Source organism: Acartia tonsa, chromosome 12, assembly GCF_053477335.1.
Source record: "Acartia tonsa isolate MP-2025a chromosome 12, ASM5347733v1, whole genome shotgun sequence".
Lineage (NCBI taxonomy): Eukaryota > Metazoa > Arthropoda > Copepoda > Calanoida > Acartiidae > Acartia > Acartia tonsa.
Genome location: NC_137271.1, coordinates 901334 through 921704, shown reverse-complemented (window position 1 = coordinate 921704; position 20371 = coordinate 901334). Strand labels below are relative to the sequence as shown.

Sequence of the window (20371 nt, the reverse complement as noted above, 5' to 3'; positions counted from 1 at the left end):
ATGAAACCATGTCCAAGAGGGTTAGAAAATAGCTTAAAACCATTCAAAGACTTAAAATCTGAAATTAGTTTAGCCTAAAACCATCATATGACCTATGTGAAGCTTACCTTGAAGGACAAGGACTAGCGGTTGCGGCCCTAGCATTTAAGAGCTCTAATAATCAAATATTCCTAAACCTTTGCAAGATATATGTCAAGGTTCCATAAAGTGGAGAACTCAATCGGTTTAGTATTTATTGAGATCTTAAGCTACAGACAAAAAAACCTTACTACTTTAAATAACAGGATATATAAATAGCAGAATTTATGACTTATAATTATTTTATTGTACATCATGAAAGGAACACAGTAATATTGTCTGACTGATTAGCCAATGAGAGGCCGTTATTGTTCAATGGTAAAATTTATAGTGGCCTTTCATTGGCTAATTTTTTTGTTACGTCATAATCAGTCAGACACTATTACTGTGTTTCATGAAAGCTTTAGTTTTGTCAGAGATCTTAATGGATAAGACAATGGACGATTAATCGTTGTACATTCCTATTGATTAAATAAATTACCACTTCATTTTATCAAATTTTGTGGTTAAAACGTTTGGACACTCAACTTCATGAACCAACCAACCAATAAAAAGTCCTCAAAGTTGTTTAGGTTATTATAAAACTTTGGGGACTAGTGTAATAAACAGCCCAATGTTCCCTTCCTCCCTGTCGATAAATATAGATACATAAAGGTTTTTAGTTTTGTCAGGGATCTTAAGGGATAAGACAATGGACGATAAATTCATGTACGTCCCCCATGATGATACACAAATTATCACTTCAGTATATTACATTTAGAAGTTAAAACGTTTGGACACTCAACTTCATGAACCAACCTATTAAATTCAATAAAAGTTCCAAAGTTGATAGGTTATTATAAGGTTTTAGTTTTGTCAGGGTTCTAAAGGGATAAGACAATGAACGATAAAATGTTGTACATTCCCATTGATTAGAAATAAAATTACCCCTTCTGCATATTAAAACTATTGGTTGATAAGTTTAAACAATGTTAGAAAATAACTAAACAATTTATGATTTATTCAAGTACTCAATTTTTTTTTTATTAAACTTGACCCATCTTTTCCTAAATTCTGAAAATTATACATTTAAAATTTGACAAATCGTTTCAACGTCGGAATATATGATTTATATTTTAAATTATAATAGTTGAAACCTTTTTGCTAATGGGGGCTAATTAATCTATCTATCTATCTATATATCTATATATTTATCTATATATCTATCTATCTATCTATCTACCTAACTACCTACCTATCTATCTATCTATCTATCTGTCTGTCTATCTATCTCTCTATCTCTCTATATATCTATATATCTTTCTTTCTATCTATCTATCTATTTATATTTGAAATTATATTAGTTGAAACCTTCTTACTAATGGGGGCACTAATCAATCTATTTATCTATCTATCTATATATTTATACTTTTCAGGGAAGTGACCAGAAAATTACTGAAGCTTTGATGACTAATGGTGCTGAGCCTATGATTCCAAATATGTCTAATAAGGTAGTTTTTAATTCATCTATGGCATGTTTTAAGCTATTTTTTGTTACTAAATCTGTACCTGAGCAAAACTATGATTCCAAATATGTCTAATAAGGAAGTTTTTAATCCATCTAGGACAGGTTTTAAGCTATTTTTTTGTTACTAAATTTGTAACCGAGCAAAAATATGATTCTAAATATGTCTAGGTAGTTTTTAATTCATCTAGGGTAGGTTTTCAGCTATTTTTGGGTACTAAATATTTACCTGAGCAAAACTATAATTCTAAATATGTCTAATAAGATAATTTTAATTCACAAAGGGCAGGTTTTTAGCTATTTTTTGTTTCTTAATATGCAACCGAGCAAAGCCATGATTCCAAATTTTTAAAATACAATTAAAGAGAGAGGGAGAGAAAGAGAGAGAGAGAGATATATAGAGAGGGAGGAAGAGAGAGAGAGATAGAGAGAGAGAGAGAGAGAGAGAGAGAGAGAGAAAGAGAGAGAGAGAGAGAGAAAATTTAAATACAGTGTACTAAAACCTATTTTTTTATTTTTATTCTAGGAGACTGCTTTCCATTACTGTGGGCAAAGCGGGAATGCTGAGGTTTAAATATTTTTCATTAAAAGCAAAGCTTTTCTAAAAAAAAGGGTAGGTCCGTCCGAACGTCCATCCTTGCGTAACGGATAGCTCTTTTCGATAATTCAAAAATGTATAATTTTGTTAAGACTTATAATGATCGTATACTCTAAAAGAGTTATTGTCTGTATGTAGAGCGTCGCTTTTATGGATGCTGTCATCCTTGTTTTAAATCATTCCGTCACTATGTTATGCTGTAGGATTAAACTATCTTTAATTTTCTGAGGTCTGTTTGTATATATTGCTCTAGAATAGGTTTAAGGCTATTATCTTATGTTACGTAGCTGGACAAAGTGTCTCAGATATCAGCCATGTAACGTCATAAATAATAAGAGGAGAAGTAGGAAAGAAAACCCCTAAAAAAGAGATAGATAATTGTTTAATTTTATGACGTCCTAAGGCTGATTTTCTAAGACACTTTGTCCAGCTACTTATGTTACTAAATTTGTACCGAGTAAACGAACTTTTTTTTACATCAAATGCTACTCAATAGTCAAACTGCATAAAATAAGACGCTGGAAATCAAAGTAGGGAGGGGACATTTGACTGTAAATTACAATGATATCCAAGAGTTTTAAAGTACATTTTTATTCGTTGATATCTATCCATACAAATATCTAACTATCTATCTATCTAACCATACAAATTTTTATCTATCTATTTATTTATCCATACAAATATCTATCTATCTATTTATCTATCCATACAAATATATATCTATCTATTTATCTATCCATACAAATATCTATCGATCTATTTATCTATCCATACAAATATGTATCTATCTATTTATCTATCCATACAAATACCTATCTATCTATTTATCTATCCATACAAATATCTATATATCTTTTTATCTATCCATACAAATATCTATCTATCTATTTATCTATCCATACAAATATCTATCTATCTATTTATCTATCCATACAAATATATATCTATCTATTTATCTATCCATACAAATATATATCTATCTATTTATCTATCCATACAAATATATATCTATCTATTTATCTATCCATACAAATATATATCTATCTATTTATCTATCCATACAAATATCTAACTATCTATTTATCAATCCATACAAACATCTATCTATCTATTTATCTATCCATACAAATATATATTTATCTTTCCATACAAATAATTATCTATCTATCCATACAAATACCTATCTATCTATCTATCTATAGATACAAATATCTATCTATCTAAATTGCATAAAACTAGACGGGGTTTATTTTCTTGTTTTTAAAACAATTTAGATATCAATCTTACTTCGATATTTGACCAATAGTTTATACAGTAGCCATACAGGGAGGAAGGGATCATTGGCCTGTTTATATTATACTAGTCCCCAAAGTTTATATTAACATATTCGTTGGCTTGACAACTTTGAGGACTTTCGTAAGTTCATTAATTGTATTCTACAAAAAGGGTATTTTGTGTATCTTCATTGGGGATGTACATCAATTTATCGGCCATTGTCTTATCCCTTTAGATCCTAGCCGTAGACATTTAATATTGCATTGATCTATATTTATTTATCATATCGGTATATTCCTTTAAAGTGCCTAGTCGAGCACTAAAACCACCACCCATAATTATTTAACCGTTTGTCCACCTGTTTATTTGAATATCTATTCATCTATCTATCTATCCATATATCTATATCCATCTATCTATACATCCATCTATTTATCTATCCATCTATCCGTCTATCCATCTATCTATTTATACATCAAAAACATAAATATAATCTCAGGGATCTAAAGGGATAAGACATTGGCCAATAAATTGATATACATCTCCAAAGATGATACACAAAATTACCCCTTATATAGCTTATAATTAATGGTTGAAACGTTTTTACACTTGACTTAATGAACCAACCAATGAATATTTAATTTGTTAAGCCAACAAATAAGAAAATGTTATTATAAAACTTTGGGGACCAGTGTAATAAACAGGCCAATATCCCCTCCCTCCCTGAGATATAAACTACATATATTTAAGGCAAAACCTATTTATAAGAGATCATTACTCATATATTTTATACATATTTATAAGCAACTAAATTAAGCTAATGTGAAAATTTAAACCTGGCGCTTTTATGTTCATTCATAGCTCCATGGCAGGCCAGAAACATATTTCAAATTTTCTTTTTACAAAGAGAGTTAATTTATCATGCTTTCATATATATTACCATAAAATATGTTTTTAAAAGAAAACTATTTTTACATCTATATATGTATAGTTTTATGTAAAAAAAAAATATTTTTTTTTGTGGGGGTTATTTTAGGGTTATTTTTGCGGGTTTCATCGTATTTTTCCAGTAGCTTTTGAACGGTTATTTTAGGTTGGGTTTGGGTAAGTAAATGTTAATGATTGCCCCGCAGGGGCTATAGGTAGGTGAAAAGCTACTGTAAAAATACGACGAAACCCGCAACTTTGTTTTCTTTCCATGATACAATTATTTTCTTGGGGCTATTTCTCTTGGGAGTGTAGTGGTTCCCTACCCTAAAATAGTCATAAACCTTGCCGGGACCTATGGGAAGCTACCCTGTAAAGGAGAACCATATCGATTAAGCGGTTAGGTACAAACAGACTTTATTATGAGGTTTATTCAAATGAAATCTATACACTAATTCGTCAATTGAGCTTTTTTTAATTTAAAATCCCATCTAAATATCTTATGTTATAATCTATCCATCTAAAAGGGATAATCAATTATTTGCTAACGAACCCACTTACTCCTGTCAGGAATTATTCATTAATATCTTATTTTCTTCATTGGCTTGAGGTGTTTTATATCGGGAAAAAATATTTCATTGGTTTTAACAAATTATGCCTGAAATTTTTTTTTTCTTCAAAGTACTTTATTTTTTAATTGTTTCGACAAAATAACTTTAAATGCAGATAGCTATATAACACATTGAAGCAAATAGAATTAGAATTTGGATTGGAGGCTATCTATCTATCTATATATATTTACATTTTTGTATATCCATCTTTATATATAAATATTCATCTATCTAGGTTGTAAAAGAGATAATCTAGATATCTATCTATCGATGTATATATAAATGTATCAAATAATGTATCTATCAATTTATCTATGAATCTATCTATCCATCTATCTATCTTTTTATTTATCTATCCAGGTTGTAAAAGAGATAATCAAGCATCTGCACGCTGGGCAAATACAACTGGGTGTTAACAAACAATCTGGGTATGTACTTTATTTATATGTTTGGTATACTTGTTTTATAGAGATGACTCTATGATAGTTATGCCTTAAAGTATGTAATAAACTAATATTTGATTTAATAATATGGTTCAATAAGAATTTTGATGTGTTAGTCAAATGTTAGAATATTAATATATTTTATCCTAATCTAACCATAATTATTTATTTGATTATTGTGTTAAATAACTTTTTATGTAGGGATTTAAAGTATTTGTTTTTAAACTTTAATTAACTTAATTAAACTGAAAAGCTGGTATATTTGTTCTATCGGCAAATTGTTTAGACTTTGATAATTAAATTGATCTTCAACCTTTTATCCTCCCATATTTGCAGATGGGAGGGGGTCAATGTTTTCCTCTTTGTTAACTTTAAAACTTTGGGTACTTTTATTAAATTTTGATAGGTTGCTTTATTCTGTGTCCTAACGATTTAACTACTTATTGTAATCTTCAGAAGGGTAATTATGTGTTTTATCATTGGGGTTGCACATCAATCTATCAGCCATTGTCTTATCCTTTTAGATCCCTGCATTTTTATATGTACTAAGGTATTGGAAAGAAGATTAATTTTGTATTCATTGTCCTATCTCTTTAACTATGAAAGTTTTTAAGCATGGTCCAATGGAAGAAAATCCCCGTCTTCCTTGTTTTTTGATCCATTTTTAAAATAGGTTTGAGGAGAAAGAGAAGGGAAAGTAAGTTTTTCTGTGGAGAGTTATTGTTGGTATAGTTTCACATTATTAAGAAGTGAAAAATAACCCAGATATGAAAATAAACAAACTAACCCCCTAGAGACGTCCAAGCTTTTATTATGAATGAATGGTTTCAATGGTTTGAGGGGGGTAAATAGTAAACACCCCTTTTGAAGTCTTTGACTACCCATTCCCTTATTCCCTTGGAAATTTTCAAATTAACATTATGTAAAATCAGCACCAAAGGCAAGGAGGGATGGGACATTATACTTGTACCCAAAAATTTATAAGTACTTTTAATGATTTATTTTCTCAAATTTTTGTGTACTTTTATTATTGGTGTCAAACCATTTCAATCATAATTTTAATTTAAATAGGAGTAATTTTGTTTATCATCATTGGGGATGTACATTAATTGAGAATGTGAGAGGTTATTTTCATATGTAGGATATTTTTCACTCCTTAAGTTGTGAACATGCCTAACAGAGCCGTTTTCTAGATCTTAAGTAACTAAATATTATTTGTCCTCTCTCTTTGTGTTAATAAGTTTGTATTTATCTATATATATTTGTATATGCAACTTTGTATGTGGAAGCAGCAAATAGTGCTTAATACAAAAATGACGTCATACAATAAAAATCACCTAAGATAGGCCAGTATACATTTCACCATTGGTCAATTAAAATGCATACTGGCCTATCATTGGACATTTTTATTGTATGACGTTATTTTTGATTAGGCACCATTTGCTGCATCTTATATATGTTATAGCTCAAAAGTGATATTTCCTTTGGAAGATTTCATTGAATTTTCCCAGTTATTTTTCTAAATATAACAAGGATGACAATATCCATAAGTAACAAAGCACAACAAAAATAATGGAATGGACAATTGGACAAAGTGAGTTATAAAGCAGATGTTCATTGGTCTTAGCAAAGAAAAGAAATAACGAGAATAAGCAAAAAAACTTAAAGAAAACTACAAAACCTTTAAAAAAAAGTTTTATGACTTTTAAAGCATGACCTTAAGATAGACGGACAAAACGATGAATAGACTAAAAAAATTCAGCTGTCTATCTTTAAAAGTAGCCGAGAAAATTACACGCCATTGCGTTACTGGCTGACTGCCAGTTTTGCTACTACAAATAACTTTTGAGAATCATAACTTTGAAAAAATCTTAAATGGAATAATCTCTTTAAAGCCATAACTTTTACACAAAATAATATTGAGTTTTTTTATATGTCTAAAGCGGCACTTTTGTGTAGTAGCTAAATATTGCACTATATGTATTTGGTGGGTTTTAGTATTGTTTGACTTTTCAATGTCACATCAAACTTTGAATCTTGTCATGTTTAATAATGTTGTGTGATAATTACAAAGACAAATGACTCTTAAACCCAACTTTTTTTAAGAATATTGTTTTGCAGGGTGATCCAGAAAAAAGTTTTATATAATTGTTGTTGTTTATTTGTAGTTGTCCATACAATTTTTACAATAAAAAGTAGCATGATTTCAGTCTGTCTATTTTGTTTGATTACAAAATATTTCATAAATGTTTAAGCCAATTTAAAATATTCGAAAGAAAAGCTCCTTATTTTTTGTAGGAAAGGGAACTATACTATAAAAAAATTGCCTTTTCAGATCAAAATTTGTTTTTTTGAATATTTGATTATATCTAAATATATTATATACACACACCTATAATGTCTTTTTATATATGTATGTAAATATTTAGTAAGCACCATAGTTTTCACTATCGTCCTGTTATTTTTAAACCTTAAAATAAAATTTATAAAACATTTTATGAAGAATATTTATACTTTTTTTGTTGTTTTATCCTGCTCAGGGAGGAATGGCTGTTTATTACACTAGTCCCCAAAGTTTTATATTAACATTTTGTTATTCTTTGTCTCAATAACTTTGGGGACTTTTATTTAATTTTGATTGGTTGATTCATTAAGTTGAGGTACAAACATTTCAGCCACAGAAAGGATAGTTTTGTGTAATATCATTGGGGATATACATCAATTTATCAACCATTACCCTATCCCTTAAGATCCATGATTTTGATAAAAAAAATATGTGCAGATGTGTTTTTTCTACTCAAAAAAACAAAATTCATTTTGAAATACTAGGAGCAATATGAAAAAAAATTTGATGATTTTTTTGCTGAAAGAATTTGTAGAATTTCTCTGTTTACTTTTCAGCTTGAATTATCTTTGTAAGCGCACAGTTGCAAAGTAGATTAATGTAAACACTTTTTTGTTCTTGTACAAGGTGTCCTAAGTACTTTTAAATTATTCAAAATTGAAGATAAATCTAATAATTCGTAAGTTTGACAAAAATTCTGCCTTTGTTATTTAATAATTCTGTCATAGTCTTCTTAATATCTATTTAAATTAACTAACCGGGCAACTTTTAATAGAATTTAATAGTTATTTCTCGCATCGTATTATAAACGGCTTTCCGCGGATATAGAATGTACAATTATAAGATTAAAACTAGTTTTTTTATTCCCGAGGTGCCGAAGGAACCGGCTAAAAAACTGGTTTTAATCTTATGATTGTACATTTTTATATTTAAGAAAGCTGGATATAATTCGGTGCTAGAGATAGTTTTTTCGTATGGATGAGAACCGGTTCCTATCCACTGGATTCGAATGAATACGAGAAAAAATATTAGTTCGTTAAAGTTTATTTTGGGACACCATGTACTTAATATATTTGTGTATATCTATCTATATTTTACTATGTATTCAAATTCTACTAATTGAGTTCATATTTTCAGAAAATCTTCTATAAATCATATTAGTTAGTCCGTCAGTATGGTCCTATTATAATTAGGATATAATGACCAATTTGAAATATGGAAAAAGATTGGACTAGTCCCCAGAGTTTTATAATAATGTTTTCCTATTCCTATAAGCTCAACAACTTTGGGAACTTTTATTGAATTTTGATTGATTCATTCATTAGGATGAGTGTACAAACGTTTCAAGCATTTATTGTAATATACAGAAGGGGTAATTCTGTGTATAATCAATGGGGATATACATCAATTTATAACCCATTGTCTTTTCTTTTAATCACTTATCACACCAGGGACTAGTCCCCAAAGTTTTAATGTTGGCCTAACAACTTTGGGGACTTTTATTAAATTTTGATTGATTAGTTTATTTAGTTAAGAATTCAAACGTTCCAATCACTAATTGTAATCTACAGAAGGGGTAATTTTGTGTATAATCATTGGGGATGTACACCAATTTATCCCCCATTGTCCTATCTGTTAATCACTTATCTATATTACACCTATTTATTAAAATTATTGTATTATCAGCACCAATAATTAACTAATTAATTTCTTTATTTTTAGATAAAAACTCACCATTTTGTCCGTATATGTGTATTTTTAGTAATTAATTTTCCAGTATGGCTTCGAAACCGATTAATATCCGCTGGATTAGAACCGGTTTTCAGCTATACTTAAAAAATATGTAGCATTGTTTTATAGATAATGTTCCACGAATATTAAAATAATCAAAATCTGTATTATTTGTATTAGTGGCACCAAAAATTAACTAATTATTTTCTTTTTTTAGATAAAAATCACCATTTTGTCCGTACTTGTTTAATTAACATTAATTATATAGTAGCTTTGTTACTAAATAGGATGGGGAGGGGCCATTACATTGTAAATTATACTATGACCCGAAGTGTCCATTTTTTTGTAATAATAAAGGCATGTGCATCAATTTATCATCCATTGTCTTATCCCTAAAAACCTTAACTCAAAAATTTTAAGGAATGGGGCAATAGACAATAATTAATTGAACTCTTCAATTGTGATAAACATAATTACCCTTCTACGAAAAAGTTTAAACCCTAATATTTTGTATAATCTCATTTTGATTCAATATTATCCCCCCAAAAAAACATTATAATTTACAATCCATTGTCCCCTCCCTCTCTAATATTACCACAAGGAGAATTGCATCCATAAAAAGCGTAGCAACATAAAACTGTGAACAGTATGGGAATTAAGTGCCAGTAAATCACTGAATATGACTAGAATTACACAAATTGAATATGGTAAGGATTTCAATTTTTGCAAAAATTATTTCATTTATTGTTAAAAACTTTTTAAAAACATGTTTATGATTCATCCTTTTGAATATCTATCTATCTATCTATCTATCTGTCTATATAATTATCTATCTATCTATCTTTAGGAGTGGATGGTCTCCGTTGTTATTGGCGGCAAAGAATGGGCACATTGAATTGGTCAAAATTTTCTTGGAGGTTAATGCCAGAGTTGATGTTTTCGACCAGGTACCCAATATAAATAGGTACCCAAAGTAGTGTGTCTGTCTGTCTTTACAATAATATCTCAAAAACTGCCACATAGAATTTGTCAAAATTTTCTTGGAGGTTAATGCCAGAGTTGACGTTTTTGATCAGGTACCCAATATTAATAAATACCCAAAGTAGTGTGTCTGTCTGTCTTTACAATAATATCTCAAAAAACGCCGTACAGAATAAGTCCAAATATTCTTGAAGGCCAATGCCAGGGTTGATGTTTTCGACCAGGTAATTTATCATTTTATAATCTACTAGCGGCTTCGCCCCTAGAGGCCTCTAGTGGCATTTGGGGTGAGAGTTGAATCCCAAAACTCATTATTTAAAATTTAGATTACAAAAAAAAAAAAATTTTGGGGGGGGGAGATAATTTTTTTCTAGGGGCGATTTCTCTTGGAAGGGTGGTGGTACTCTCACCCAAACCTTCCCGGGACCTATGAAAAGCTACCCTATAAAGAAGAAACAGCGGTTGGCGATATCATTTAGTACAAACAAACAGACAGACACACATTATGTTACTTATACTATTATAAGGACAGTAAGATGTATAGATGTATGTGTGTTTGTCTGTTTGTTAATGTTAGATATGTCCTTATATAAAAGTCGAATCAGCCTTTAATAATATTCTTATCTATCAATCTATTATCAATCTATCTAACTATCTATCTATTATAGGAAGCAAGCTCAGAAATATCTATCCATCTATCTATCTATTTTGTTAATCTATCTACCTATCTATCTATCTATCATTCAATTTTCTATCTATTATAGGAAGCAAGATCAGCTTTACATTTGGCAGCTGAATCTGGAAGTATGGAGATATCAGAAATGCTTTTGGCCAAGAATGCTTACATCAACAGTAAAACTAAGGTTAGTCATATGGTTATCTGTCTGTCTGTCTGTCTGTCTGCCTATCTGTTTATCTATCTATCTATCTATCTGAATCTGGAAGTATGGAAATATCAGAAATGCTTTTGGCCAAGAATGCTTACATCAACAGTAAAACTAAGGTAAGTCCTATAATTCTGTCTGTCTGTCTGTTTGTCTATCTGTATATCTGTCTATCTGTCTATCTATCTATCTATCTGAATCTGGAAGTATGGAAATATCAGAAATGCTTCTGGCCAAAAATGCTTATATCAACTAAGGTCTGTCTATCTATCTATCTATCTGTCTGTCTGCCTGTCTGTCTATCTGTCTGTCTGTCTATTTAAATCTGTCTGTCTGTCTGCCTATCTGTCTATCTATCTATCTATCTGAATCTGGAAGTATGGAAATAACAGAAATGCTTCTTGCCAAAAAAGCTTATCAACAGTAAAACTAAGGTTAGTCATATAATTATCTGTCTGTCTGTCTGTCTGTCTGTCTATCTGTCTGTATGTATGTCTGTCTGTCTATCTGTCTGTCTGTCTGTCTGTCTGTCTATCTATCTATCTGAATCTGGAAGTATGGAGAAATCAGACATGCTTCTTGCAAAGAATGCTTATATCAACAGTAAAACTAAGGTTATTCATATAATTATCTGTCTGTCTGTCTGTCTGTCTGTCTGTCTATCTTTCTAGTTGTCTATTTGTCTATCTATCTATCTATCTATCTGAATCTGGAAGTATGGAGATATCAGAAATGCTTTTGGCCAAGAATGCTTATATCAACAGTAAAACCAAGGTTAGCCATATAATTATCTGTTTGTCTGTCTGCCTGTCTGTCTATCTGTCTGTCTGTCTATTTAAATCTGTCTGTCTGTCTGTCTGTCTGCCTATCTGTCTATCTATCTATCTATCTGAATCTGGAAGTATGGAAATAACAGAAATGCTTCTTGCCAAAAAAGCTTATCAACAGTAAAACTAAGGTTAGTCATATAATTATCTGTCTGTCTGTCTGTCTGTCTGTCTATCTGTCTGTATGTATGTCTGTCTGTCTATCTGTCTGTCTGTCTGTCTGTCTGTCTATCTATCTATCTGAATCTGGAAGTATGGAGAAATCAGACATGCTTCTTGCAAAGAATGCTTATATCAACAGTAAAACTAAGGTTATTCATATAATTATCTGTCTGTCTGTCTGTCTGTCTGTCTGTCTATCTTTCTAGTTGTCTATTTGTCTATCTATCTATCTATCTATCTGAATTTGGAAGTATGGAGATATCAGAAATGCTTTTGGCCAAGAATGCTTATATCAACAGTAAAACCAAGGTTAGCCATATAATTATCTGTTTGTCTGTCTGTCTGTCTGTCTGTATATCTGTCTATCTATCTATCTATCTGAATCTCTAAGTATGGAGATATCAGAAATGCTTCTGGCCAAAAATGTTTATATCAACAGTAAAACTAAGGTTACTCATATAATTATCTGTCTATCTGTCTGTCTGTCTTTATGTCTGTCTGTCTGTCTGTCTTTCAGTCTGTCTATCTATCTGTCTATCTATCTATCTATCTGAATCTGGAAGTATGGAGATATCAGAAATCCTTCTGGCCAAAAATGCTTATATCAACAGTAAAACTAAGGTAAGTCATATAATCATCTTTCTGTCTGTCTGTCTGTCTGTCTGTCTGTCTATCTATCTATCTGAATCTGGAAGTATAGAGAAATCAGACATGCTTCTTGCTAAGAATGCTTATATCAACAGTAAAACTTAGGTTAGTCATATAATTATCTGTCTGTCTGTCTGTCTGCCTATCTGTCTGTCTATCTATCTATCTATCTATCTATCTATCTGAATCTGGAAGTATGGAAATATCAGAAATTCTTCTGGCAAAAAATGCTTATATCAACAGTAAAACTAAGGTAAGTCATGTAATTTTCTGTCTGCATGTCTGTCTATCTATCTGTCTATCTATCTATCTATCTATCTATCTATCTATCTATCTATCTATCTATCTGAATCTGAAAGTATGGAGATATCAGAAATGCTTCTAGCCAAGAATGCTTATATCAACAGTAAAACTAAGGTTAGTCATATAAGTATCTGTCTGTCTCTATGTCTGTCTATCTATCTTTCTATCTATCTGAATCTGGAAGTATGGAGATATCAGAAATGCTTATGGCCAAGAATGCTTATATCAACAGTAAAACTAAGGTGAGTCATATAATTATCTGTCTGTCTGTCTATCTATCTATCTATCTGCCTGTCTGTCTATCTGTCTGTCTGTCTATTTAAATCTCCTGGCCAAAAATGCTTATATCAACAGTAAATCTATTGATCAATCTTTTGAACAATCTATTGATCAATCTATTGAACAATCTATTGAACAATCTATTAAACAATCTATTAATCAATCTATCTATCAATCTAACAATCAACCTATCTATCAATCTACCAATCATTCAATCTAGGAATCAATTAATCCATCTATCTATCCTCAATCTATCTATCAATTAAGCTATCTATTTATCAATTAATCTATTACCTATTTCCTAAATATCATAAATCTTTTTAAAATGTTTAAATGCTATAAATTCTTAAAGTATTTGAAAGGATTTTGATGACGATTAAACATAATATTTACATTACAGAACATATGTATAACATTTAGAAACAAATTATATAGCAGTTAACTTTTTATCTATCTATCTATCCATTTATCTATTTATATATCTATTCATATGTTGTAAAACATTTAGAAAATTTTTTTTCATATTATAAAACAGGTACTTTTTTATAAGTATATATATGTCTATCTAACTATCTTTCTATCTATCTATCTATCTATCTATCTATCTATCTATCTATCTATCTATCTATCTATCTATCTATCTATCTATCTATCTATCTATCTATCTATCTATCTATCTTTCTATCTATCTATCTATCTATCTATCTATCTATCTATCTATCTATCTATCTATCTATCTATCTATCTATCTATCTATCTATCTATCTATCTCTCTCTCTCTAGGCTGGATGGACGCCCCTACACTATGTTGCCTCCATGGGGTTCACTAAGATGGTGCACAGTTTCGTGACCAAGCATAACGCCACCATCGATGTTTTGAGTATGGTAAGTTTATTTATTTTTATCGCGGCTATGCTATAATTAAATTTAAGAGGGATAATTACCTGCCCCCCCCCCCCCCCATGCGAATTTACACCTGGGTAAATATTATAATGGGGTTATTAGTCGTATGTTCGAATCTTGGCCCGAAATCTGCAATTTTTGCAGGATGGAGCTGTTTATTACACTAGTCCTCGAAGTTTTAAAATTACGTTTTCTTATTCGTTGACTTAACAACTTTGGTGACTTTATTTGAATTTTGACTGTTTTTTTTTAATAAAGTTGATTTTAATTTCCAGGTGGGGTAATTTTGTATATCATCATAGGGAATGTACATCAATGTTTTCGCCATTGTCTTATCCCTTTAGCTCCCTGGTTTATAAATGTTTTCATCCTTGTTTTATGTGAAAACAATTAAACAAGAATGACAACATTTATAAACGCGAAGCAATGAACGGTAAAACAAACGAACATATAATACAAAATTGTAAGTAATTTTTTTTAAATTGCCTAAATACATGACACTGTTTTAAATGTTTAAATGATTATAGAGTCGCTACTAGTCATACCTAATTAATACAGGAATCACCATGTAAAGTTTTACTTTTAATTATAACATACTTAAAGCAACTAAAAAAGTTAACCGTTACGGACGGACGGACCTGCACAAATTATAGAAAAAGGTTCGCTTTTAAGCATACTATTATTTTAAAAACAAATGTTTTTTGATCAAAATGATAATGAAAAAAGCAACACTCATTTTATTAGATTTTTGGTTGGTTAATGACTTCTTAACTAGTCATTATATTGACGCAAAATAAATTGTAATTTCCAACAACATTACTTTTTTGTCTTTTTATTTCATTTGTTAAAAATCAAAGTGTTAATAGTTATTAATTTCATTGTGTTATACACAGCTATCCGCGGATTTTAAAATGAAAAATTATAAGATTTTTAACCCCGAGGGAAATTAATATCATTTTTATTTTAAGATACATGGAAAATTGTCTGTATTACGATACTATACATGATTTTTCAATATTGAAAAGAAGCAGCTTTAATTAAACGTATATTAATTGGTTTCGAAGCCATACTGGAAAATAAATTCCTCATCGAAATAACGATTCTAGTGCAACTTAAAAATAAAAATAAGTCATAAATTAAAAATTAACTTATTATATACAGTTAACCCTCATTAGAATGCAACTATGTAACATAATAGCAGTACATTCTAATAAAACAAGGATGACAACATCCATAAAAGCGTAGATCTGAAACGGTAGGACAAACGGACAGTAACACTTGTATAGTGTCAGAATTGAATAATCAGAGTATAAATGAATAAGAGTCAAAGCAAAATTGTGAGTAAATTTGTTGAAAAACTTCTTGATGCAGAATAATGTTTATAGACATACTTACATTTTTAGTATATATACATAGTTCATATTCATAATGCAACTATGTAACATAATACAAGTATATATTTTTAATAGGCAAAATTACAAGAACTATTATGTAAATTAATAACGTAATAACGATTAGATTAAATTTTTTAGAAGAAAACAAATACTGCCCTAATTGTAGAGATTTTTTTTGCTAAGTATTTTAGACCCCAATTTTGTTTACGAACAGACAGACGTACAGACCTGCATAATTACATGTTAGCTTCGCTTCTAACTCTTTCTTATAATGAGTATTTTAAAACACAAAATTGTATAAGAACAGACAGACGTACAGACCTGCATAATTACATGTTAGCTTCGCTTCTAACTCTTTCTTATAATGAGTATTTTAAAACACAAAATTGTATAAGAACAGACAGACGTACAGACCTGCATAATTACATGTTAGCTTCGCTTCTAACTCTTTCTTATAATAAGTATTTTAAAACACAAAATTGTATAAGGACAGACAGACGAAAAGACCTGCCCTAATTACATGTTAGCTTCGCTTCTAACTCTTTCTTATAATGAGTATTTTAAAACACAAAATTGTGTAAGGACAGACAGACGAAAAGACCTGCCCTAATTACATGTTAGCTTCGCTTCTAACTAGGTAATAAAATAAGTATGTTAAACCACTAATTAGTTTTCGTACCTCAAAAATAATCGATATAGAGTACGTGGATATATTATTAACAGTGGAAAATTTATCGTTATATTTACTTACTAGTATGAACCTCATTGATTGGTCAGTTCGTTCATCAATTAGGAGAGGAGTTAAAGCAGCTAGATGGGGGTTATCGTTATTTTATCCAGCTGCGAGTATCACATTATTAGAGTACATGAAAATCTGGTGCAACATCCAAGTAATTATATATCGATTCCAAGAATATGTTTATAACATAAATATAATCACAAGTGTTCCCAACAAAACAACAAATTACATAAGAATTTAGCTGAAATTGAAAACGCTAATAGTATTTTATGGGAATGCCTTGGCCTATAAACACTTGCTACTTATAAGAATGTACAGTTAGGACTTTTAAACAAAGGTTCTTCGTTAGTACAGTACCTTAAAAACGTTTTTTCAACATGCGGTTTTAATATTTTTTTTCATCGACTTTATGACATTAAATAAAAGAGGTCATAACTAACATTTTATCAATGTAGAAATGGATATTATGACAAGGGAAATATTGCTAACATTGACATCATTTACTGGTCAGATAGTTCATCCAGTTGGAGGGGAGAAGATAGGGTAAAGGGTAATGCTACTTTAGCCAGCTCTGAGAATCACTTTATCAGAGAACATGAAAATCTGATGCAACATCCAAATTAAATATCGATTCTTTTTGTAAAATAGCTAAAATTTGGTTACACTGTTCGATAATAAAATGAAATATTATTATTACGAGACGGCTATAATTCAGGGGTCTCAAGGGATAAGACAATGGACAATAAATTGATATACATAGATCCCTAATGTTAATAGACAAAATTACCCCTTCTGTAGACATTAGTTAAAGGTTACGACACTGCTATTTGGAAGTATATAACTTTTACCCAAAGCTTCTGAACTATTGAATAAGATAAAGTGGTTATAATACTTTGGGTACCAGTACCCAATATCCCCTTCCTCCCTGGCTGAATAACCCTCTAATGTGAAGTACCCAAAGTTTTTGAGCTAATGAATAAGATAAGGTGGTTATAAAACTTTGGGTACCAGTGAAATCGGGTACCCTCCTTCCCCGGCTGGGGGCTATAACTAGGTAAATAACCCTCTAAGGTGAAGTCCCAAAGTTTCTGTTTATTAAACTTTGGGTACCAAATTCTAATGGGTACCAATACATCCCTGGCTAGAGCTATAACTAGGTGAATAACCCGCTATTAACAATGATAAGTACCCAAAGTTTTTTACCTATTGAATAAGATAAGGTGGTTATAAAACTTTGGGTACCATTACCCAATGTACCCTTCCTCCCTGGCTAGGGGCTATAACTAGGTGAATAACCCTCTAAGGTGAAGTCCCAAAGTTTCTGTTTATTAAACTTTGGGTACCAAATTCCAATGGGTACAAATACATCCCTGGCTGGAGCTATAACTAGGTGAATAACCCGCTATTAACAATGAGAAGTTCCGAAAGTTTTTGAGCTAATATGATAAGGTGGTTATAAAACTTTGGGTACCAGTACCCAATATCTCAGGCTGGGGGCTATAACTAGGTGAATAAACCGCAATAAATAATGAGAAGTTCCGAAAGTTTTTGAGCTAATATGATAAGGTGGTTATAAAACTTTGGGTACCAGTACCCAATATCTCAGGCTGGGGGCTATAACTAGGTGAATAACCCTCAAGGGTTAAGTTCCCAAAGTTTCTAAGCTAATGAATGAGATAAAGTGGTTATAAAACTTTGGGTACCAGTACTCAATTTCCTCTCTCTCCTTAGGCTTATAGTTATATAACCCTCTAAAGTGAAGTAAAGTTTCTGAGCTAATGAATAAGATAATGTGGTTATAAAACTTTGGGTACCAGTTCCCAAAGTCCTTCTCCGTCCCTGGCTAGGGGCTATAACTAGGTGAATAACCCGCTATTAACAATGATAAGTACCCAAAGTTTTTTTTACCTATTGAATAAGATAAGGTGATTAAAAAACTTTGGGTACCAGCACCCAAAGTCCTCCTCTTGTCCCTGGCTGTAGGGCTATAACTAGGTGAATAACCCGCTATTAACAATGATATAATAGGTCGACCTAAACGTAAGTGGTGTTTCTATAATACTAAAAAAATAAAACTTAGTAATCAATATTTTCAGTATGGCTTCGAAACCGATTAATATCCGCTGCATTAGAACCGTTTTTCAGTCATACCGAAAAATCATGTATAAAGCTTCGTATTACAGACAAATTTCCACGATTATTAAAATGAAAAATATAAAAGCAATATCAGTTTTGTTATCACGTGCCTTTGATCGGATAGGGTACGGCAGAAAATAGCCTAAAACCATTCCTAGACCCATGAAAATCTTTCTTAAAAAGGTTTAATCGGTTTAAAAATCTTAAGCTACAGACAAAAAAAAACCTTACTACTTTCAAAATAATAGGATGTTTGTATGGACATATGTTGTACATAGTTTAGTTTTGATTAATTGCGGGGAATATTATGGTATTTATTTATTAATTTTAATCATATAACTTATACTACTTAGAAAGAGAGAGGGGACAATGGTCTTCTTTAATACACTAGTACCCAATGTTTAATAATAACGTTTTCTTATTCGTTGGCTTAACAACTTTTGGGACTTTTAATGAATTTTGATTGGTTGGTTCATTGAGTTGAGTGTCCAAACATTTCAACCACTATAAACACAGAAGGTGTAATTTAGTGTATCCTCATTGGGGATGTACATCAATTTATCAGCCATTGTCTTATCCGTATAGATCTCTGGGAATATTTGTTTTTTATTTATTAATTTTAATCATAACTTATACTACTTGACTTATATTTCTCAGGGATCTAAAGGGATATGACAATTGCCGATAAACTGATGTACATCCCCAATTAATTATGATGCACAAAATTACCCGCTATGAAGATAACAGTTAGTGGTATAAACGTTAGGACACTCAACTTAATGAAACAGCTAATCAAAATTCAAAAGTCCCCAAAGTTGTTGCGCCAACAAAAAAGAAATCATTATCATTAAACTTTTGGGACTAGTGTAATAAACAGCCTAATGACCCCTCCCTTTCTGATATAAAGTAGTAAGTGATTTGTCTGTCTGTTAGTGTCTAGCTATTAACCACTGAACCGATTTATTTTCCATATTATGGAAGCTTCCATAACAAATCCCTATTCTATAAAAGTACCCAAAGTTTTTAAGCTAATGAATAATATAAGGTGGTTATACAACTTTGGGTACCAGTATGTTCAATTTGGTACTTCCAGTAAAATATGCTGATTATAAAACTTTGGTTACCAGTTTAATCAGTTTGGGTAGTGGGTACTACATGGCCAGTAATTGTTATTCTCTACTTTTTTTTATGCTGATAACATATTTTTGAAATATCATTAGCCATTTTTGCTTATATATTTTATAATTGGAAGGATTAGGGCTGTTTTAAAATTAGTTTGTCCTATTCTATAAAATACAAAATCTAAAACCTTTTGTAAATTAAGAAAGTTGCTCAAAAAAAGACACATGACGTCATAAAAATGATTGATTATCCATCTCGTTTTTAGGGGGTTACTTTCCCACTTCTCCTCTGATCTCCCTCTTTTTTATGACGTCACATTGAGGGACTATCTCCATTTACACTTTTATCATTTTTTGTTTAGAAAAAGCAGACACCGTTGCATTTGGCAGCTTTGGCGGGTCAACACAGCAGCTGTGATGCTTTGATTTCTTTAGGTAGATATATAGATAGAAAGATAGATAGATAGATAGATAGATAGTCAC

General features: G+C 30.7%; 1 protein-coding gene across 1 annotated transcript in view; it reads left to right on the top strand.

The window, feature by feature from the left end:
• nompC (no mechanoreceptor potential C) overlaps window positions 1-20371 on the top strand; it is a 98389-nt gene that overhangs the window by 13461 nt on the left and 64557 nt on the right. The window contains exons 12-18 of the mRNA XM_080178214.1: window positions 1494-1568; window positions 2109-2150; window positions 5354-5421; window positions 10359-10458; window positions 11257-11355; window positions 14379-14480; window positions 20251-20323. Of these exons, the coding sequence (XP_080034340.1) occupies window positions 1494-1568; window positions 2109-2150; window positions 5354-5421; window positions 10359-10458; window positions 11257-11355; window positions 14379-14480; window positions 20251-20323 (559 nt within the window). The remainder of the gene's footprint in view (window positions 1-1493; window positions 1569-2108; window positions 2151-5353; window positions 5422-10358; window positions 10459-11256; window positions 11356-14378; window positions 14481-20250; window positions 20324-20371) is intronic.